At 36.8% G+C, this 20762-nt stretch overlaps 1 protein-coding gene across 1 annotated transcript; it reads right to left on the bottom strand.

Annotated features, from left to right (window-relative positions):
* Positions 1 to 1364: 1364 nt before the first annotated feature.
* On the bottom strand, positions 1365 to 19437 carry LOC127618825 (nuclear ubiquitous casein and cyclin-dependent kinase substrate 1-like). Its single transcript, XM_052091463.1, has 8 exons — positions 19058 to 19437; positions 15522 to 15571; positions 15307 to 15361; positions 15029 to 15057; positions 14807 to 14938; positions 9150 to 9323; positions 8873 to 9013; positions 1365 to 3028 (listed from the first exon to the last, which is right to left on the bottom strand). The coding sequence occupies exons 1-8, from the start codon at positions 19072 to 19074 to the stop codon at positions 2724 to 2726; spliced, it is 903 nt and encodes a 300-aa protein (XP_051947423.1). The 5' UTR covers positions 19075 to 19437; the 3' UTR covers positions 1365 to 2723.
* Between the last annotated feature and the right edge of the window lie 1325 nt (positions 19438 to 20762).

Raw genomic sequence — 20762 nt, 5'->3', positions numbered from 1 at the left:
TGACTGATTTTTGTATTATTGTATTTAATTGTAAAATTTATTAAAAATAGAAGGCTGTCAAATATGAGAAATGTTTAATTGCTGAAGGGATGGAGTCATTTCTGGCATAAAAATTTTAATTTAAATAAAATTCTTTTTGTACTCCACCCATAAAGTCTAAAAATCATTGACACCAAATTAAACACCAAACAACTCAATTAACCATTCACCAACTTTAGGGAAAATTCATAGAAATTTCCTAATAATACAAAACACGCTCTTGCACCAATGCTCTATACAGGAGCAGCCAGGAAAATAAAAATATTCTTTCTTCAATACAGAGTTAGGACAAATTATATGAATGTATTGACAGTTTTCTTTCCATTCTGGGAATATCCTGAGAGTGAAAAGTCCATAAAAGTATTCCCTTTGTTTGTGCAAGAATCTCCCGTGTCGAGTGTAACCCACAGCAGTTATTTAAGAAATATAACTTTTAAAAAAAATTCTTGAGTGTGTAATTCAGTATTATATATACTGAAATACTAAATACAATCAAGAAAATTTAAAACGTGCAATGTCACGATGGAAACATTTAATGCGCAAAGCCAAACAAGTCAATAAACAGAAAATATTTAGTGAATTGGGAAAAACTCAGTGATCATGAAAACAAGCAAATCAAGAATTGCTTAGTCAATAAATCTCTGTCCAATATTTATGTTTAAAGGACAAATTTGGAGAGAATTTAACAGAAAATAAGAAACTCTTTTCCATCATCAGATTTCTTTTAGAAATGAATACATTTGAGAGGCATTAAATAACACAACTGGAAGATTTGCATATTCTTCACAGGCTCTATATATATACATATATACATATTTTTTTTTTTTTGATTCACACATTTTAATTTCATAACACAATTCCATCAAATTGAACTGTGTCATGTTTAACAAAATTTTATGAATAAAACGTAAAATATTTATTTTATTAAAGATTACTCACTTCAATTTTATGGAATTTTGTTATTAAATTAAAACATGTAAACCTTTAAAAAAATGTAATGTTGAAAGAGGTCTCAATAGCTTGCACTAGGTATCTTGACAAAATTATCATCTTAGGTCAGACTTTTTGTAAAGACAACTTCAAATTGTTCATGGCAGAGACTGATCTTATTCAAACCTGAAAGAATTTAGCTGATTTAAGCTTCAGTGCACAGGTTTTGATCACAATATTCATCGAGCACCTGATTAAGAAAACATCTGATTTCAGTCTTTACAGGAGGGAAAGGAAACATCATTGTCATTTTCATTACAGTCTACCACTATTACACATTTATTCTTTATATAACAAACTGAAGAACAGCTCACCAACCACTCAAATTCTTTAAAGATACATTTTATTTTTTCCTTGTAAAACAGATTTTACAAAAATCAGAATAGCGTAATTAAAACATGTATTTTTGGATAAATTATGATATAGACTGAAAGGCTACAGATTAGGATGGAGATACATATGAAGCTGAGAATGCTATGGATGGTGTGCATTGAAATCAGGTTGTTTTACCCTTCTAATGGCTTAACAAACCGCTCATTTAAAAAGGCATCTATAAGCATCAAAATATTCTTTAAAAAATGCACACATGAAGCATCACAGAGGTCAATAATAAGGTCTTCACTAGCTCACTTCTGACATCACTCATTCTCAAAATTTGTCACTAATTTGACAGGGCCCCACCCAGCTGGCTGAGACTCCACCTACCAACATACCTGTCGCCTGAACATTACACACCACATACATGAAAGCATGCCACCCATGAAAGAGATTCAATACAACCATAGAAAGAGTCATCTTTTAGTTCAAATGCTCAGAAGCAAAAAGTTGATTTACTAGACTCGAGAATTAACTGCACAAAAATTGGAGAAAGTAGCATACTTTATAACTACGTAACTTACACTTTATGTAGCAATGCAGACAGGTCGAAGGACACATCACGTGAATGAACTGCACAAAATCCAGTGCTGTTCATGATATCAAGCGTATGTTCATTATAAGTCCGTGTTTGCACCTGTCAATGCAGCAGGGATGAGATCATGTACATTTAAGTAAGTCAGGGGGTTGGTTTATTTGAGAGTAAACAAGCAGTTACTTTCTTTTAAATGCATTTTTTTAAATGTAAGGTGCCTTTTATTGTGAAATACAGATTAGCCAATAGTAAAATCTGTAGCTTTTGGGTGGCTTTAACAATCTTTTTCCTGTTACAGATTTAAGGTCAACTATACCAAAATGATTCCTGAAAAAAGAAACCAAAACTATAATTGAAACATCAATAAACATTAATACAAAAGAACGCATTTAGGGCGAAGGAAATCCCATGTTCAAAATTAAGATAATCCATACAGTATAATCTGTATTTTTTGGGGGGGCGAATTTGACAATCTTTTTTCCTACTTTGTTTAAAAACTGGTCAACTGTAACAAAACCCGCCGCAAAAAGCTATATTTGAAAATTTTATAAAAATAATTACGAAAGACCGCATTTAGGCTGAAGAAAATCCTTTGTTTAAGATTAAGATAAACCATTTAGGGTAGGTCTGATGATACTTAACAGATTTCTTTTGAGATATGGTATTTACAAGCTAAGAGACATAAACAAACATCCAAAACACTGAGTATTGTGGGAAACAAACTCTACTGATCCTTAAGAAAAACAGACCGATAATAGACATTTTCACCAACAGGTAAAAGACTTTAGTCTTCACCTGATGGAGCCTCCTCCTCAGAAACATCGTCCTTTTCCTCTTTGTCGTTATCTTTGCCATTATCATTCTCTTTCTCTTTCTCCTTTTCTTCGTCACTATTGTTTTCTTCCGCACCACTTTCGTCATCCTTTTTCTTCTTGGGGGCGGGTGACTCCTTGTCTTCATCCTGGCCCTCTTCCTCCTGCTCCTTGTTGCTCTCAATATACTCATCATCATCTTTAGGCGAGGCCTTCTTCACAACTCTCTTCACCTTTGTCTGACGTTTCCCTCTCTTCTTTTTGGGCCCTCGGGTTGCTGGAAAAAAATCAAGTCAAACAATGGGACAGTTGAGGGGATCTCAGCTTTCTACGCTTGTGAAAAGCAGGCAGTTCATGAGAGTAGTAATTACTTAATTATCAAGCCATTACAGTAAAACGATTTACATTTTAAAAACCCCATGAAAACAATTCAGTTGATGTATTTCCAATTGAAATCATAAGCTGGGGCTGGATATGTTTTTTGTTTTGAAAAGCCAATAACCTTTAGTTTATGTCGAAGCTGTGAACTAGTTATATGCAAAATAATCAAGTACTTGTTCTGCACCAGTTACACAAGTATCATAAACACTGCTCAAATATATTATGATGGGGGGAGGGTCTGTGGATGTGTGATCGAGGTGCTGGATGAGAGAAGAGGATATCATGGTGTCTGAGCAATACATGTAATATTTGTATTTAATTTTACTCAGTTTGGTTCTTGTTGGAGTCATGCAAACCAACAGACGAGGATCTGATTTTATTGGTGGAAAGTCAATGCAAAGTGAACTTGGAAGCTGATCAGACCAGTATGTGTGTATTCATGTTAATTCTCTGAACAAGGGCAGAGCGCATTTGATAAAAACAGGGTTGATGCAGAGTTTTTAAAATCAAATTTAAGACTTTTTAAGACCTTTTTTTCAGACCTTAGAACAATAAAATTAATACTGTAATCCATACCACAACAAGCCCACACAATCTCAAAATAAATCATTTATAGAATGTAAAAAAAATGTTCTTAGTCTTTTCTTCCTGTGACAGGGTGGACCAAATTGGTGCGATGGGACTTTTAACTATAAACAAGCCTGGGGACTCTTATTTTGAAATGTCTGTGCTTCACTGATTCAAGCTACTCTTTCAAACAGATAAGGGAAATATGCACTCTTACAATAATCTACAACGTATTAGATAATAAACACCTTAAAGCAAACATCTGGCAACAGTAGTAGTCATCGGTGATCACTCAGAATGCATTTATTTAGTTAAATCGTAGCGTTTTGTGGTTTAATAAATATCATATATATATATATATATATATATATATATATATATATATCTCATATCATATCGCGACTCCTGTCTTTCTGTCCCCAAATTTAAGACTTCTTTAAATGATAATAAAGACTTTTGTTATACCAAGCTATTTAAGACCATTTATGACCTTAACACATTTTAAGACTTTAAGGATCCGCCGGAACCCTGAAAAAGCAAACATTCAGCACTTGTTTTTCAGAATTTTCATTTCTTTATGTAGACTCTAAGTTTATATCCGTGCAAATGTTTTTTACGGTTAATTTTAAAATATTTTCTGTTTTCATTTTTATTAATGCATATTATCCATTAAAATTTTCCCCAAAAGTAAAGCATACTGTAGTTTGTTGAAGTTATCTTATTTTGAAACCGTTCATGGTAACGTTTGTGAATAAAACAAAATATAAGATTCACATCCGTTTCAAACGTGTTATTTTTAACATGCATATTACTTTACGAGTAATCGAGTGCTCGTTTTTTGTGGGTTTAGGGTACATTATGCAATAGACTGTCATGTCTTATGGTCAATATTAGGTCAAAAATGGCAAAAAAGAAACAGCTTTCTCTAGAAACGCTTCAGTCAATCATTGTTTTGAGGAATGAAGGCTATACAATGCTTGAAATTGCCAAAAAACTGAAGATTTCAAACAAAGCTGTACACAACAGTCTTCAAAGACAAAGGACAACTGGCTCTTATAAGGACAGAAAGAGATGTGGAAGACCAGATGTACAACTAAACAAGAGGATAAGTACATCAGAGTCTCTAGTTTGAGAAATTGATGCCTCACATGTCCTCAGCTGACAGCTTCATTGAATTTACCTGCTCAACACCAGTTTTACGTACAACAGTAAAGAGAAGACTCAGGGATACAGGCCTTATGGGAAGAACTGCAAAGAAACACTTTTGAACACTTTTGAAACAGAAAAACAAAAGAAAAGTTTAGAGTGGGCAAAGAAACAGACATTGGACAAGAGTCTTATGTATCTTATGTATCTTAACCCGCATTGAGCTTTTGTGGGATCAATGTAAGGTAGAGGAAAACATTGTTTCAGCGATGCATTGCGATTCATACTCAAACAAATCTGAATCGATTTTCAAAAGAGTCTGAATCGATTCTCAAAAGAATCAGAATCGATATTGAGTTCAGTTTAAATCACAGCAGAGCAGTGGAAGCCAAAGACAGATGTAGAAACAAAGATGCGAGTTAAGTGCATCCACTAAAGTCAAGTGCACAAACACGACTGTTTGCAGACCAGCTGTATCAAACACATGACCTTTTGTGCCCGAATGAAACTACGATCCCGAACTTCTTTCACAAACCCACACAAATAGCAATGGGAGAGTTTGTTCATGAAAACAACAAGAAAGATGAACTCGCACCAAAACAACAAGAAAGATGAACTGGCACCCATTATTGCACTGATTTGCACACAACGGGGGAAACACAGAAGAAAGTTTGGGAGATGTTGGTTATGTTTTCATTTAATAATACATTTTTCCCCCGATGCCTTTCTCTACTTTTGCATGCTCTCCATTTCATTGGCTTTTGCATTATTACCAGTCACTTGCTTGTCAGGACAGTGCGCACACCAGGGGCCAGTTGCACCAGCTATACGTACATTAGAACTTAGCCTAGTTGTGGAGTAAATGGGCATTAAGTCACAATTTCTGCACTACTAAATATTTGAGCGTTGCACCATTAAACTTAGGTATGACGTAACCCTACGTATAAACTATATATTAACGGAAGCCTCCAACCTGGAGTAACAGATGGAATAAAAAAGCAGACTCACTTAATGACATCAGTGAGCTCATGTTTTGATTGACAGGCTTCAGTCCTTTCGACATATATGATGATGTTGGCATTTACACTCGTTTACATTTATGGGAGAGAGAGAAGGCTCTTCAGCATGAAACCAATCTAACGGTGCAGTTTTCAGGATGCGTCACCCGGTGTCAAGTTTCAACACATTTTAAATACAGTGCATCCGGAAAGTATTGACAGCGCTTCACTTTTTACACATTTTGTTGTTACAGCCTTATTCCAAAATGGATAAAATTCATTATTTTCCTCAAAATTCTACAAACAATACCCCATAATGACAATGTGAAAGACGTTTGTTTGAAATCTTTGCAAATTTATTAAAAATAAAATATACATAAATATTCACAGCCTTTGTCATGACACTCAAAATTGAGCTCAGGTGCATCCTGTTTCCACTGATCATCCTTGAGATGTTTCTACAACTTGATTAGAGTCCACCTGTGGTAAATTCAGTTGATTGGACATGATTTGGAAAGGCACACACCTGTCTATATAAGGTCCCACAGTTAACAGTGCATGTCAAGAGCACAAACCAAGCCATGAAGTCCAAGGAATTGTCTGTAGACCTCCGAGACAGGATCGTATCGAGGCACAGATCTGGGGAAGGGTACAGAAACATTTCAGCAGCATCGAAGGTCCCACTGATCACAGTGGCCTCCATCATCCGTAAATGGAAGTTTGGAACCACTGGGACACTTCCTAGAGCTGGCCGCCCGGCCAAACTGAGCGATCGGGGGAGAAGGGCCTTAGTCAGGGAAGTGACCAAGAACCCAGTGGTCACTCTGACAGAGCTCCAGCATTTCTCTGTGGAGAGAGGAGAACCTTCCAGAAGAACAACCATCTCTGCAGCACTCCACCAATCAGGCCTGTATGGTAGAGGCGCCAGATGGAAGCCACTCCTTAGTAAAAGGAACATGACAACCCGCCTGGAGTTTGCCAAAAGGCACCTGAAGGACTCTCAGACCATGAGAAACAAAATTCTCTGGTCTGATGAAACAAAGATTGAACTCTTTGGCCTGAATGGCAAGCGTCATGTCTGGAGGAAACCAGCCACCGCTCATCACCTGGCCAATACCATCTCTACAGTGACACATGGTGGTGGCAGCATCATGCTGTGGGGATGTTTTTCAGCGGCAGGAACTGGGAGACTAGTCAGGATCGAGGGAAAGATGAATGTAGCATTGTACAGAGACATCCTTGATGAAAACCTGCTCCAGAGCGCTCTGGACCGCAGACTGGGGCGAAGGGTAACAAAGGAGTTGTTACGGGACAACTTTGTGAATGTTCTTGAGTGGCCTAGCCGGAGCCCAGACTTGAACCCGACTGAACATCTCTGGAGAGATCTGAACATTTCTGTGCACCAACGCTCCCCATCCAACCTGATGAAGCTTGAGAGGTCCTGCAAAGAAGAATGGGAGAAACTGCCCAAAAATAGGTGTGCCAAGCTTGTAGCATCATACTCAAAAAGACTTGAGGCTGTAAGTTTGTTTAAAGATTTCAAACAAACTTCTTTCACATTGTCATTATGGGGTATTGTTTGTTGAATTTTTAGGAAAATAATGAATTGAATCCATTTTGGAATAAGGCTGTAACATAACAAAATGTGGAAAAAGTGAAGCGCTGTGAATACTTTCCGGATGCACTGTATATAAGATATTAAATTGAATAAATGTCTATTTTTCCAGCCTGTTGTATTAGCATTTATTTATCACTCCTTATTTATTTTAGATACAGTTCCTATATATTGTGATTTACACAGGGCAAATATACTATTTATTAAATTAGGGCTGTCGATTTAACGCGTTAATTCAGTGCGATTAATTTTACAAAAAATAACGCGTTAAAAAAATGTATGCCCCAGACCATAATAGGATGCAAGCTTGTAGTACCACCTGTTTACTCCAGAGGGTAGTAAGTGAAATTTCAGCTGTATGAGCAACACGCAGTTTATACAGTGAAGAAAACAACACAGACATGCGTTACGTTCTTGCATTCAAAACACTCGAAGGAGCACAAATGCGAACTAAGGGATCTCAAGATGTGTTTAAAGATTGAGTATTTAACTATATTTAACTTGACACAGTGAACCAAACATTTTATGTTTATGATGCAACGCACCCGAGACGCTACACAAGCATGTCTGACGCTGGATTGAGATGGTGCAAAATTTGGAAATTACCCATAAATATTTAATCACGAATAAATTTACGTGTCCTTAAGCCCTCATAATAAATCTCGAACTGATTGACAAATTCACTTGTGAAATAGAGTGCTGTGAACTGTTTGCCAATGATTGACATATGGTAGTAAACAATAAATTGTATTCTAAAGCCGCTTTTTGTATTGTCTTATCAATGATGAACTCTTCTGCTACAGGAATGTAATGCATTTTAATTATCTGAATATTTTTTATTTATATATATAATTTTTAAATATTTAAATATAACTATGTATAATTATATATTGATATAAATATGTATAATCATTATATATTGAATTATTGCTATATATTTCTTTCCATAAGAGCAAAATCTGTACATTATTCCAAACTTTTGGCAGCCAGAATAGATGGTCTCAAAGCTATCACACGTGGACTAAAAGCCACAGAACTCTACACAAAACACACAAAAGAATTATACCATGGGGTCTTTAAAGGGATAGTTCACCCCAAAATGTAAATAATTTACTCACCCTCATGTTGTTCCAAACTTGTATGACTTTCTACTGAAGAAAACAAAAGGAGTTAGGCAGAATGTTGATGCATAAAAAAAGTTATGGCATCTTTTTGTCAATTTAAGTGAATCGTGGACTGAGGCTTATCATTCTACATAAAATCTCCAGTTGTTTTCCACTGAAAAAAGTCATATAGGTTTGGAACAACATGAGGGCGAGTAAATGATCATAGAATTTTCCTATTCAGGTAAACTATCCCTTCAACTTTTTTTTTTTTCCTGGCACAATCTGATTGATTGATTATAGTGGTCAACCTGAAGCCTTTATCCTGGGTTTAGGCGATTTCTTGTCTTTGCTTCTCCTGGTCACTTTTGAGATCTTCCGTTTGGGTCGCCCATAATCACTGTCATCGTCATCGTCCTCTACCATGAAGTCTTCATCACTACCGGAGTCCTCTATGAGCAGAAAAGCAGAGTATTGCTCAAAAGTCAACAAAATCACAATACAAAAACATTCTCAGAATACACTAATATCTGATAAAAAAGGCATTAGATATATTTTGACTTTTTTGTGACATAATAATGACCATACCCCCGGTGTAAACATCACTGTCTTCTTCCTCCTCCTCCTCCTCTTCCTCCCCCTCCTCACTTCCTCCATCCCCAAGAAGGATCTCCCTCTGTTTGGATGCAGCTTTAGTGGCTGCCTGACGCACCTGTCGGCCCTTCTTCTTTACAACTTTACAACCATCATCATCACTGTCCTCTGCAAGTTAAAATAGCAAATGCATGGTCAACACAAGCTGAAGGTGCACGTCTGCACTGTTTTTCTATATACTGTTAACCAGCACTAGAAGGACGTCTTTAACTGCTGTGCTGAATATAACGGCGCCTCGTGCAGGATTGCCGCATTTCTAGACACCAAGTAAAGTTAAAAAGAACTTTAATGTTTATCATCATATCTCAAAACACCTACATTGTGTTCTGAATTAGTTCAGGTTGCATAGAGGACTGTTACAAACTTATTTAACATGATTCCAGGTTTTTTTTTTTACCGAGCAAGTTGCAGCGCATGATTAAAGGTTAGACTTTTGCTCTGGTGTGCATATTTACCTAAAATAATATAATCTTAAACCTAATATAATAATAAAATGCCATTTGATTGAAACCATTTAAAAATCAAAGCATCCCAACGCGGCAATTTAACTGCAGCAATGTAACTCCACAAACATGACAATACTTGCGTTTGCTGCTTCACAGAAATGTGAACCTGCCCAATCATAGCACATATACAGTTTGATTGTTTTTGTTTGACATTATTATGAGATTTTAGCATTTAATGATCTATGTATTGTGCTATTTAAGCTCATAGCTCACTGTGCATTTTATTTGCTGCTATTTTGAGTGGTGTTTGTGGAAATTCCACCGCAATAAATAGGAATGTCCCGATCCGATACCTAGATCGGTATCGGCTTCGATACTGACGTTTTTAGACGGATCGGGTATCGGTCTGACGAGCCCGACCCAAATCCGATACTCTGTGTTAGTCATGTTCGTTACTGTCAAGCTTAAAAAATTACATAAAAGAACTGTTAAAACACCATTAAAGCGGTTCATATGACTCGTGCATTTTATTCAAAGCCACTTGAAGACACACGATAGCTCTGTGAATTGCAATAGGCTGTGTTTAATAAGTAAACATATAAATGCACGCGCAGCTTCAGCCCGTTAGTGAATGGTGCTTCGGTTTACACACACACGCGCGGCTATTTATAGCCTTCACACGTGCACAATATTTGAGCGCTACAAACGAACATCTCAGATGTAGATGCTCAGCAGTTCGGTTCACTTATAATATGGACTTAGAACGGCACTGGAGGTGCATTTAACCAGAATATAAATAAGAAGCGAATTAAACTGTGAATAAAAAGTGTGAGGGTTCAAAAGTTAAAGCTATCATGGAGAGACTCACATCAGAGATATGAACTCTGCAGGGTTTATTGAGCAGAGGATTGAAACAGTGACGTAAACATTGTGAGTAAATCCAGTTAAGCAGAGTGGCAAACAGCAGGTACGTAATATCCAGACAGTGTATAGACACGATGAAAGAGATAACTTGCAACAATTTTATGATACTTGCAGGCAATAATGAAGACACATGTTTGACATAGTATTTCTGAGACTCCAGAACTTTCTACTATCGATGAGAACAGGCACAGAGTGTGAAATTGAAAGTGAGAGAGAGAGAGAGAGAGAGAGAGAGAGAGAGAGAGAGAGAGAGAGAGAGAGAGAGAGTGAGAGTGAGAGTGTGTGTGCGCGCGGGTGAGAAAGCGGGGTATTTATGCAGTCACTGATTAGCCACTAATGATATGCAGGTGCGTGTAATCAGAACTCGGGGAGTGCCAGTATCCAGTAGGCTATAGTTAATAATAAAGTGTTTCTTAATAAGCTATACATTTATATTGAAATAATGTGTAGTTAGAGGTTTGTGTCTACACAATAGACATCTCCACACAATAATGTAAAGATATTATAAACTGATTATGCAAAAAAACAACACTGGCATCGGATCGGGATCGGTATCGGCCAATACTGAGATTTCCGTTATCGGAATCGGATCGGAAGTGGAAAAAGTGGTATCGGGACATCCCTAGCAATAAACATTCTTTATTCCCGCATCCTGATGAAAAACAGATTAACTGTGCGGTTAACCGAATGTTAAAACCAGAAACCGTGCACATTCCTACAACACATTGGTCTAAAACTAGTATATGACCCCTTAAAAGAAATTTTCATTTTTGGATGAATATATCTAATCATTTAAATCACACTTGTGCCATCCCAGATGGGTATGAATGCCACAGCAGGACACAAAGATTTTTAGATGAATATTTCAGCTCTGAAGGTCCATAAAATGCAAGTGCATGGGTGCTAAATTTTTTAAGCTCCAAAAAGCACACATTGCCATCGTGTAATCCATAGGACTCCAGTGGATTAATGAACGTCTTCTGAATCCAAATGTTAGATGTGAGTAAGGAATAGATCAATATTTAAAACTTTTTTACAAAAAATTCTCAAGGGTCTAAGTCACGCAGCCTTTCACAGATGGATGCTTCTTTCGGCTGGTTTGGATATGTCATCTGAGATGCCATATTGGAGCAGTCAACAAGGAGAGCTGTTTGAATCAGTTGGAATGCAAGTGAATAAAAAAAGATGCCTCGAGCTCCTTGCTCAGACTGCTGCATAAACTGCTTTTGTGTGGAAACTGTATCGTGGTCCATAGGAACAGCTGCAAATAAATATCTACATATGAATATATATGCAGACAAGAATTATGCGCTTATGTCACGGCAGAGACAGTTTAAACTACACCCTAATCAACGAGCTGGCCGGAAGCGAAGATTTTTGTAAAAAAAAGTTTTAAATATTTATATATTTCTTACACACATCTAGCGTATAGGGCTGCAACTAACGATTATTTTTATAATCAACAAATCTAACGATTATTAGAACGATTATTCACCTATTCGGCCGATTATTGCAATGATTAATCATTAGCTCTCAACTGACTATTCAGCTTGTGCCCAACTTAAAATGCTGTATTAAACGTGCTTACTAACAATAAAGAGGATAAAAACATCTTTTAAAAATGCCTCTAAATGACAATCATTGAACTAAAGTGGAAAAACTACTTGGAATTTTATTGTTTAAATGTAAAATATCCTATTGTTATCAAGTGTTTTTGTCTTGTTTTCCATTTAACATTATCTAAAAATCCTTAAAACAAGACACATTTACTTGAGAAACAACATAAAAGATATTAAGAATTGCTTTAAGAGAACGTATCTTAAATATAAGTGTATTTTTTCACTCACACCAAAAAAGACAAATACAACATATTTTTTTGCATTGTATAATGGACTAAACCCTCTCGCCTATTTGTTCCCTTGAGTTCGATCCATATTTAACGAACAAAAAGCAAACTCCTTCTTCTTTATAGACCTGCGTATCACCGATTTTCTTCACCATAATATACACACCGTGACACTCATATTATAATTCACTATGTCACGAGCAATCACTATAAACAAACTCTAGCTGCAGCAAGTGTGTGCCAGTGATGAGCTTCTCATAGTGTATCAGCCGGGAGAAGTTTGAAACTCTCTCGTGCCGTTTTTCATGCGACTCATATGAATGGCTCTGACCGCACAGACAAATGCCAGTTTCAGAGTTTGTGCTTATTTATACAGCCCGCTTCCTTATTATTTGGACTTTGATAAAGGATGCATTACAGTATATAACGGCGCAGTGTTTCCTTTTAGATGCTCTGACAGGCAAGTTTTGCTCAAATGGAACACCAGGTATGGCATCGCTTTATTTCACAACAACACTGCTTCTGTATTTACTTATTTAGCATTTTTCTACATCATCTTAATCTGTTTGGAAAGTTTGGAGTGCGTATGGACTGTGAGCTGTTCTTTCTTCCTCTCCACAATCAAGTGCGAGCTGAAGTGCTGCTCTCCTGTGTCATCATTCGTGTGTCAAAATATCTCATGTTGTGTTAAATTAAATCAGAGGACAATTCGACAACTACAATATTTGTCGTCAATTTTGTTTATTGTCAACATTTTTGATAATGTCAACTAATCATTTCAGCCCTACTAGCGTATCGCTTCAGAAGACATTAATTGTGTCATATGGATTACTTTTATGGTGACTATATATGCTTTTTGGAGCTTCAAATCTTTGGCCACCATTCACTTGTATTTTATGGACCTACAGAGCTGAGATATTCTTCTTAAAATATTTGTTTGTGTTCTATAGAAAAAAGAAATTCATACACATCTGGGATGGCATATGGGTGAGCAAATAATGAGATAATTTTCAATTTTGTGTGAACTATTCCTTTAACATGCAATGCGACAAGTGTGTTTAGAGAAACTTGTTTATCTAACTGAAATGAGTTCTTAGGCATTTTGATGCATTAGATGACTGAATGACAGACTGGATAAAGTAGTCACGGATTATCAATTGGTTCAAAAACTATCTTACAGAACGAACACAATGTGTTTTTATAGATGGTCTTAAATCAGACTTTTTAGAGATTTCTAAGGGTGTTCCTCAAGGCTCGATTTTAGCTCCTATTTTATTTTCTATATTCATAAATAATATTGGAAAGGATGTGCAAACTGCTAAACTACACCTTTATGCAGATGATAGTGTGATATATTCAGTTGCCCCTTCACTGAACCAAGCTATAAATTACCTTCAGTTAGCCTTCCAACAGCTACAAACTTCATTACATGGCCTCAAGTTAGTGCTAAATACTAAGAAAACCAAATCTATGATGTTTTCAAGGGCTCGTTCCCAATCCCAAGATAATATAACTATTAATACACTAACTGGGGACTTAATTGAAAATGTCTCATCATATAAGTATTTAGGTTTTTTGCTGGACAACAAACTTTCTTTTAAAGTTCATGTTGAAAAGCTTGTAAAAAAGCTGAAACTAAGGCTGGGGTTTTACTTTAGGAATAAGGCTTGTTTTAATCTGTTAGCTAGAAAAAAAACTCATGCAGGCTACTTTTTTGAGTGTTTTGGACTATGGTGATGTTGTCTACATGCATACTGCCTCTAATACTCTCCGCGTTTTAGATTCGGTGTATCATAGTGCTCTACGTTTTTTAACTAACTCTGGTTTCCGTACTCATCATTGTACGCTGTATGAACTGGTAGGCTGGTCGTCATTAAGTCTACGTAGACAAATTCATTTGCATATTTTTCTATACAAGGCCATGTTGGGTAAATTGCCGGCATAGCTATGTAATCTCCTGATGAAGAATTCCAGCAGTTTTCAACTCCGATCCACGAGGTGGCTTTCTTACCAGGTTCCAAGGGTTTTTACTGAGCTGGGAAAAAAGCCTTCTCTTACTTTGCGCCATGGTCTTGGAATAACTTGCAAAATTTGCTACATCTAACTGATCTAGTCCCATTAAATGAATTTAAGGCCATGTTAAAATGCCATATAACTAAAAAATGTAACTGCCATATGTGACCTGTTCCTTTCTATGTGTGACACTTGTTTGTTTGTTGACTATGTTGTATTTTGTATTTAAATTGTAACTGGTGTGCCGTCTTGGCCAGGTCTCCCTCAAAAAAGAGACTTCAGTCTCAAGGGACTTCCTGGTTAAATAAAGGTTAAATAAAAAAATAAATAAAAAAAATAGTCACGGATTATATTGGTAGTACCTGCAGCCCTTTTCCGTTTAGCTGTCACCTGCCTCCCCCTGCTGGCCTCTTTAGCATCAAAGTCACTGTCACCACCATCATCATCATCTTCCTCATCCTCTCCATAATCATTGTCATCATCACTGAGATCCTCTTGAATAAGAGAATGGAAAAGCACTTAGTCAACAGCTGAATAAAAACAATACAAATAAAGTTAATAAAGGCTAAAATTAAATGACTTACTCTTGCGGTCCTTGGGCCGAGAATCATCACTACATGGGAACGATAAAAGCATTTAATTATACTGATATATACAAATTGTTAATTCAGACAAACGGCTGCCATGATTATAAAATAAAACTAACAGTGTAATTAATGTGCATACAAGTTCATAAATAATGTTCCAAATGGATGAAGGGTAAAATCAATACATACAAACATGACAGTGGTGACTAAACTGAATTATTATGTCAAACTTTTATTAAACAAACAAAAAATATATACATTTTGGGGAGACTGACCTGCCTTTTACAGCCTTTTTCTCAGGTCGGTCTGATTCTTTTTCATATTCCTCATCTGTATAAGATCATGTGAAATCGAAACATAAACAGCATGACTTCACAGTACATACAACTCTGCATATTATGAACAATCAATACACCATTGTGTTATTGTTTTTTAAAATATGACACAATGGCGAGGTATGTAACAGTATATTTGCATTAGAAGAGCTTACCAGCATCATCAGACTCTTGGAACTGTGCATAGTCAACAACCCTTTTATTCCTGTGCACAAAGAAAAATAAGAAAAAATAAATGACCCATGAGAAAACACCAAACACATGTACAATATGTCTATATAACAGTTATTATCTAAAAACACAATTATAGCTTAACGCAAAAAAATACAAAACAACTAAAATCTTAATATGCCAAAAGTTTCAAATGAGAATGTATCACTTTCTCCAGTTTTATGCAAGATAATTAAATCTTACGAATCTAAAATTAAACAAATGTACAAAATGTTAGCAAATTTCTTGTTCTAAAAGGATTGATTTTGTATATATGTGAAAGTCATTTTAAATGTTAACAGAGCTGTCACAACTCTTATTTAAAGCTGTGATGAATAAAAGTGCAGAGGAGACAGGGGTGCCATGTTGGAGTAATTGCCATACCAACAGCAGCAATGTGGAGAGGGACAGTTCTAGAATCTCTTAAGTGTTCAGATAGGGCATTGAACTAGAGGCCCACAGAAAATCCCGAGACCATAAATTATCCTGACGAGGACAACATTCACTCCAAACTTAGAGGGAGCTAACAGACTCAATAAAAGAATCCAATTACCAGGTTGAAAGTTCAATATCAACATGTTGCCACTGCAAACACCAAAGTACAAGTTCTTAGTCACTTGTTTAAGCAGACAGAAATACTATTTGAAACAAGGACGCAACATTGTATTTAAATTAGAGCTGTCAAAATTAATGCATTAAAGGCATGCTTTAGACTATGGGAAATGTTATTTGCATTGGTGCTATTTTAAAATGTTCCAAAAATTATATTTTCTTCTTAAATCACGATTAACCTATAACCATTTTCACATTAGATTCTGCAATATTATTCAGCTCCATGTAAGTTCTAAACACTGGTAGGAACAGGGCGGAACCTTTGCACTGTGCTTGATGGGGAGATTACACTGATGTACACATAACAAACACAGAACAGCGATTCTGAGTCAATGATCATGTGATGGAGAAAGGACCTCTTAAAAAAACAAACCCAGATGGGACTTGCGAAACAAAAAATGTAGGTGTCCTTTGGAAGTCGTGAATTCCATATACAAGTGTATGTGGAGGACGAGGGTTTAAGAAATGTAATGCACATTGCAATGAATATGCAACCTATGGGGACTAGTTCTTTCAATTAGTCAAGCTCCCACATAGGCAACGTTCACATTAATCCAGATACATTTGAAAACTGATTTTCATGTACGGTCTGAAACACAATTGACCTTGTGTTGTGTCACCGACCAGCCATTCTGGGTAAACTTCCCGTTGCTTTAGAATTAATACAAGGTGCCAGTTATACAAAGTACAAATTGTCTTTAACAACATTATCAAAGTAAATAGCAGGCACAACAATCCTGCTACAACATGGGCCTCCACCTTGATTGTTTTGGGTTGAAAGGATCACATGACTTCATCACAAGACAACAAATACGTCATCATTTTCGGATACCTCTGTTTTCCATGTCCATGATACAAGGTGAAGGCAGCGTTTTCAAATTTATCTACTTGAGAAAGTATTTTTGAAAACCAAAGTTTTCGTTGTCAAAAATGCGGTCTCAGTGTGGACGGGAGGCCAAAATGTAGAGAAAAAGATGCGTTTTCAAACAAAAATGTACACGTCTGGATGTGACCTTAGACTTGAAAACGTTTAAAGGGTAACTAAACCCTAAACCAACTTTTTTTAGTTAATGATCTGTAAGCATGGGGCTTTATTAGTACTGGTCATTGATTCAAGTAATTTTTTTGACATTTGTGTATAAAGTGTTTTAATTCTACAATATATGGTGTAAAAACGTCTGAGTGCTGCCCTCTTCAGGTTGAATGGTGGCTACTGCAGTTGAATTTTCCTATTGGCTGTTGCGGTACTCGTGGCGTAGCGGTGACAGCTGACGTAAGCAGGTTCCAGCTCACCAAGCCAGATTCATGTACATGTCGTCTTGCGACCCTGTGAGGAATAATAATAGCATAGATTCTGACAGCAGCTGTCAATTAATCCGTCACTACGAGTCTCAGGTGCACCCCCAGCCCCCCCCCCCGCTCAGCCCCGCACTCGGTTCGTTCCCTCTATCCCCGCCGGGGTCTGCCCACTTTTCCTGCATTTTCAAATATTTCTAGTGGGTGGAGTCAGACTCTGAGCAGGTGTTTAGTTACCCTTTAATGTTTGCATGGACCTTTTTCACACGACTACGTTCGCAAAAGCGGAAGTCGTCATAGTTGGATAAACTTGAATGCCGGTTAATGGGGGACCACAACAAATTTAATTTTTGCTTACCTTACTTGTTGCTCCAACAGCAAAAGAAAAAATAAATAAACTATTACGCTTTCACAGCTTTGCAAAAAAAGATACAAATATACAGCGCTAGATAACAGCAGTAAGAAGAGAGAAACAGGACAAATTTGGTCAATCCCTGAGGAGTGGGTGGGAGCCTCATCGCAGCAAATATGGTCATATAGGTAATATAATACAATGTAATAAATTTACACTAAATATTTTTCAAATTGGAAATATAAAAATGTTTTCCTACATGTATGCTGTTAAAAGAGGAAACGCGTAATAACAAGTCTGTGAAAAGGTTTGTTTGGTGGTATTTTAGTGCATTTCTATCTTTATACTTTGGAAGGCTTTGTTTGTTAATAAAGCATTCATTTTACATTTTCTTTTCTTTCCAAAAGAACAAATAAATGCATTTTGACAGGAAAGCAATTACATATCTAGTGAAATTTCAGTACTTTCAAAATCTGTGATTAATCACGATTAAATGTTGTATTCAACTGACAGCACTTACTAAAATAAAGCGTATTTCTTGATTACCTATAATGGGTTCTTATTATCTGCTGATTGAAAACAAATCCAAAACCTAAGTAGACTTATTTCAACCATAAGTTACCAGTGGAAATGATTTAAGTGTTGCACTGTATGCACGTAATGGCGCGCGTTGCGCTCGAGGAGTTATATCAAACTGAGCTGCAGCTCACACACGCGCTGCCACTACACTATCAGAGGGCTAACTATGGAACACACGTGAAAGTTATATCTCAATGCCTTAAAGATATACCAATTTCTTAAGCTTCAAAATAGTCGTGCAATAAACACAAGTTGAACTAGTTCTCTCCTCCCGATAATGACTGTCTGGCTGTTTTTGAAAAATATTAATTAGCCCGCCAGCTTGAACAACTACTATCCCGCATTTTTATTAGATGCTGGCTGCTTGCGGTTATCTTAGGTAGGTCTGGGGACGTCGAGAGCCGGTTATTTTATTAATAAAGAACCCCTGAATATATTTATAAAGCATTGACAGTCTACGCGTTTACCCGCGATTTTTGCCGTTTCTGTTGAGCTATGTAAACACGCGGAGATCTGCCTTGGAGAAAAATGCTGGTTAGCCATTTAGCAGTTAGCAAACATGGAGATAGACACACACATGCAGATCACATCATGTGCGAACCGACATAACTGTAAACCAGCAAGCAAATAAAACGCACTTACCTAGAAGGTCTTGCCATTCTGCAAACGAACTGGGCGGCTTTTCCCCCCCAATCGACAAACTCTTTATTTGTAATAGATGGCTTGCTTGTCTGTGCTCGCGCGGCTGGCTTTCTGCAGCTGAATCCTGGTGTCTCCCGCTGCTGCACTTTCTGTAGCGCAGAGCTAAAAGAAACTACCTAGATGCAATAATAACTGCATTCAAGACGTGCAAACGTTTGCGATCAAGATCTACTTGCACGCCGCTTTGTTCTATGTGAGTAAGAAATGTATAAATGTTGTTGCCAGGCCCTATTGACCTGGTAAAGCCTGTCGTCGAATATTAGCTAACTAATTAGCTATTGCCCTGGCCTGCCAGCCAGAATTCTCTCATGAGTAAAAAGTGGGATGGGAGTCTGAAGAACGCAAAATGCCCGCAAATAACGATTGGATAAACCACACTTTTCCACAGTCCTTTACTACTCAGTCTCAACTTAAAGCAATGTTGTTGTTTTTATACTTCAATTGATTAGATTATTTTATTTTAATATTTTCTCAATCCACTTTGGTCAGATATTAATAACATGAGATGAAAGGGATCGTTCAACCCAACATAATAATAAAATAATCTCTCATCATTTACTCACCCCCTGATGCCATCCCAGATTTTCTTACTGCTGTTAAACACAAAGATTTTTAGAAGAATATCTCAGCTGTGTAGGTCCATACAATGCACGTGAATGGTGGCCAGAACTTTGAAGCTCCAAAAAGCATATAAAGGCAGCATGAAAGTAATCCATAAGACTTCAGTTGTTGTCCTTATCTTCAGAAGCTATATGATTAGTGTGGGTGAGAAACAGCAATATTTAAGGCCTTTTTTTACTATAAATTCTCCTCCATGCCCAGTAGCCTATGTGGTGATTTGCACAATGAAGAATGTGAAAATATTGATTTTTCTCACACACGCCTATCATATCGCTTCAGAAAACATGGATTTAACCACTTGAGTCGTATGGATTACTTATATGCTGCATTTATATGCTTTTTGGACCTTCAAAGTTCAGGCCACATTTCACTTGCATTGTATTGTACTCACCTACAGAGCTGAGATATTCTTCTAAAATCTTAATTTGTGTTCTGCAGAAGAAAGTCATTCACGTCTGGGATGGAGTAAATGATGAGAGAATTTAAATTTTTGGGTGAAATATCCCTATAATGAAGAGTAAAACTAGATTCATTTATCAATATATTAGACCGACTGAAGTTTTTACGTTATCTTGCCAACATCATCAGACTAAATGACGATGATAAAAGATTTCATGTATTTATCCTTATTTGAAAGGGGGTGAAGATAGAAAAAGTGCTTTTTATTTCTATGGGAAAAAATCTGACTGCTAAGAGTTGTGTTGTTGCATTTGTAGGAAGCAACAGGTGTTTAAAAGGTATAGAAACCCTGGCTTTCCTGCAGGTTGTCATGTTTATTAGCACACCACTAGTGTTTATGCACAGCCATGGTCAAACATCTGACCAGTTGCACAGTGCTGCAAATAGGTTCTGTAAAATAGTGCTTGTCAGGGTACAAAAATATCTACTCACAGATAAGAATACCACTTTATAGGAACAGGGCCAAACTAAACTGAGACAGTTGCTTCTCCTGTGGTAATCTTCCTCTTTCTCACACCCAGCCCTGAATCAGAGGGGGTTAAAGATGAGAGGGCGGCCCTGTCCC

Source organism: Xyrauchen texanus, chromosome 25 (assembly GCF_025860055.1).
Source record: "Xyrauchen texanus isolate HMW12.3.18 chromosome 25, RBS_HiC_50CHRs, whole genome shotgun sequence".
In the NCBI taxonomy this organism is placed as follows: Eukaryota; Metazoa; Chordata; class Actinopteri; order Cypriniformes; family Catostomidae; genus Xyrauchen; species Xyrauchen texanus.
Note: the sequence above shows the minus strand (reverse complement) of the source record. Positions and strands in the feature narration are given on the sequence as shown.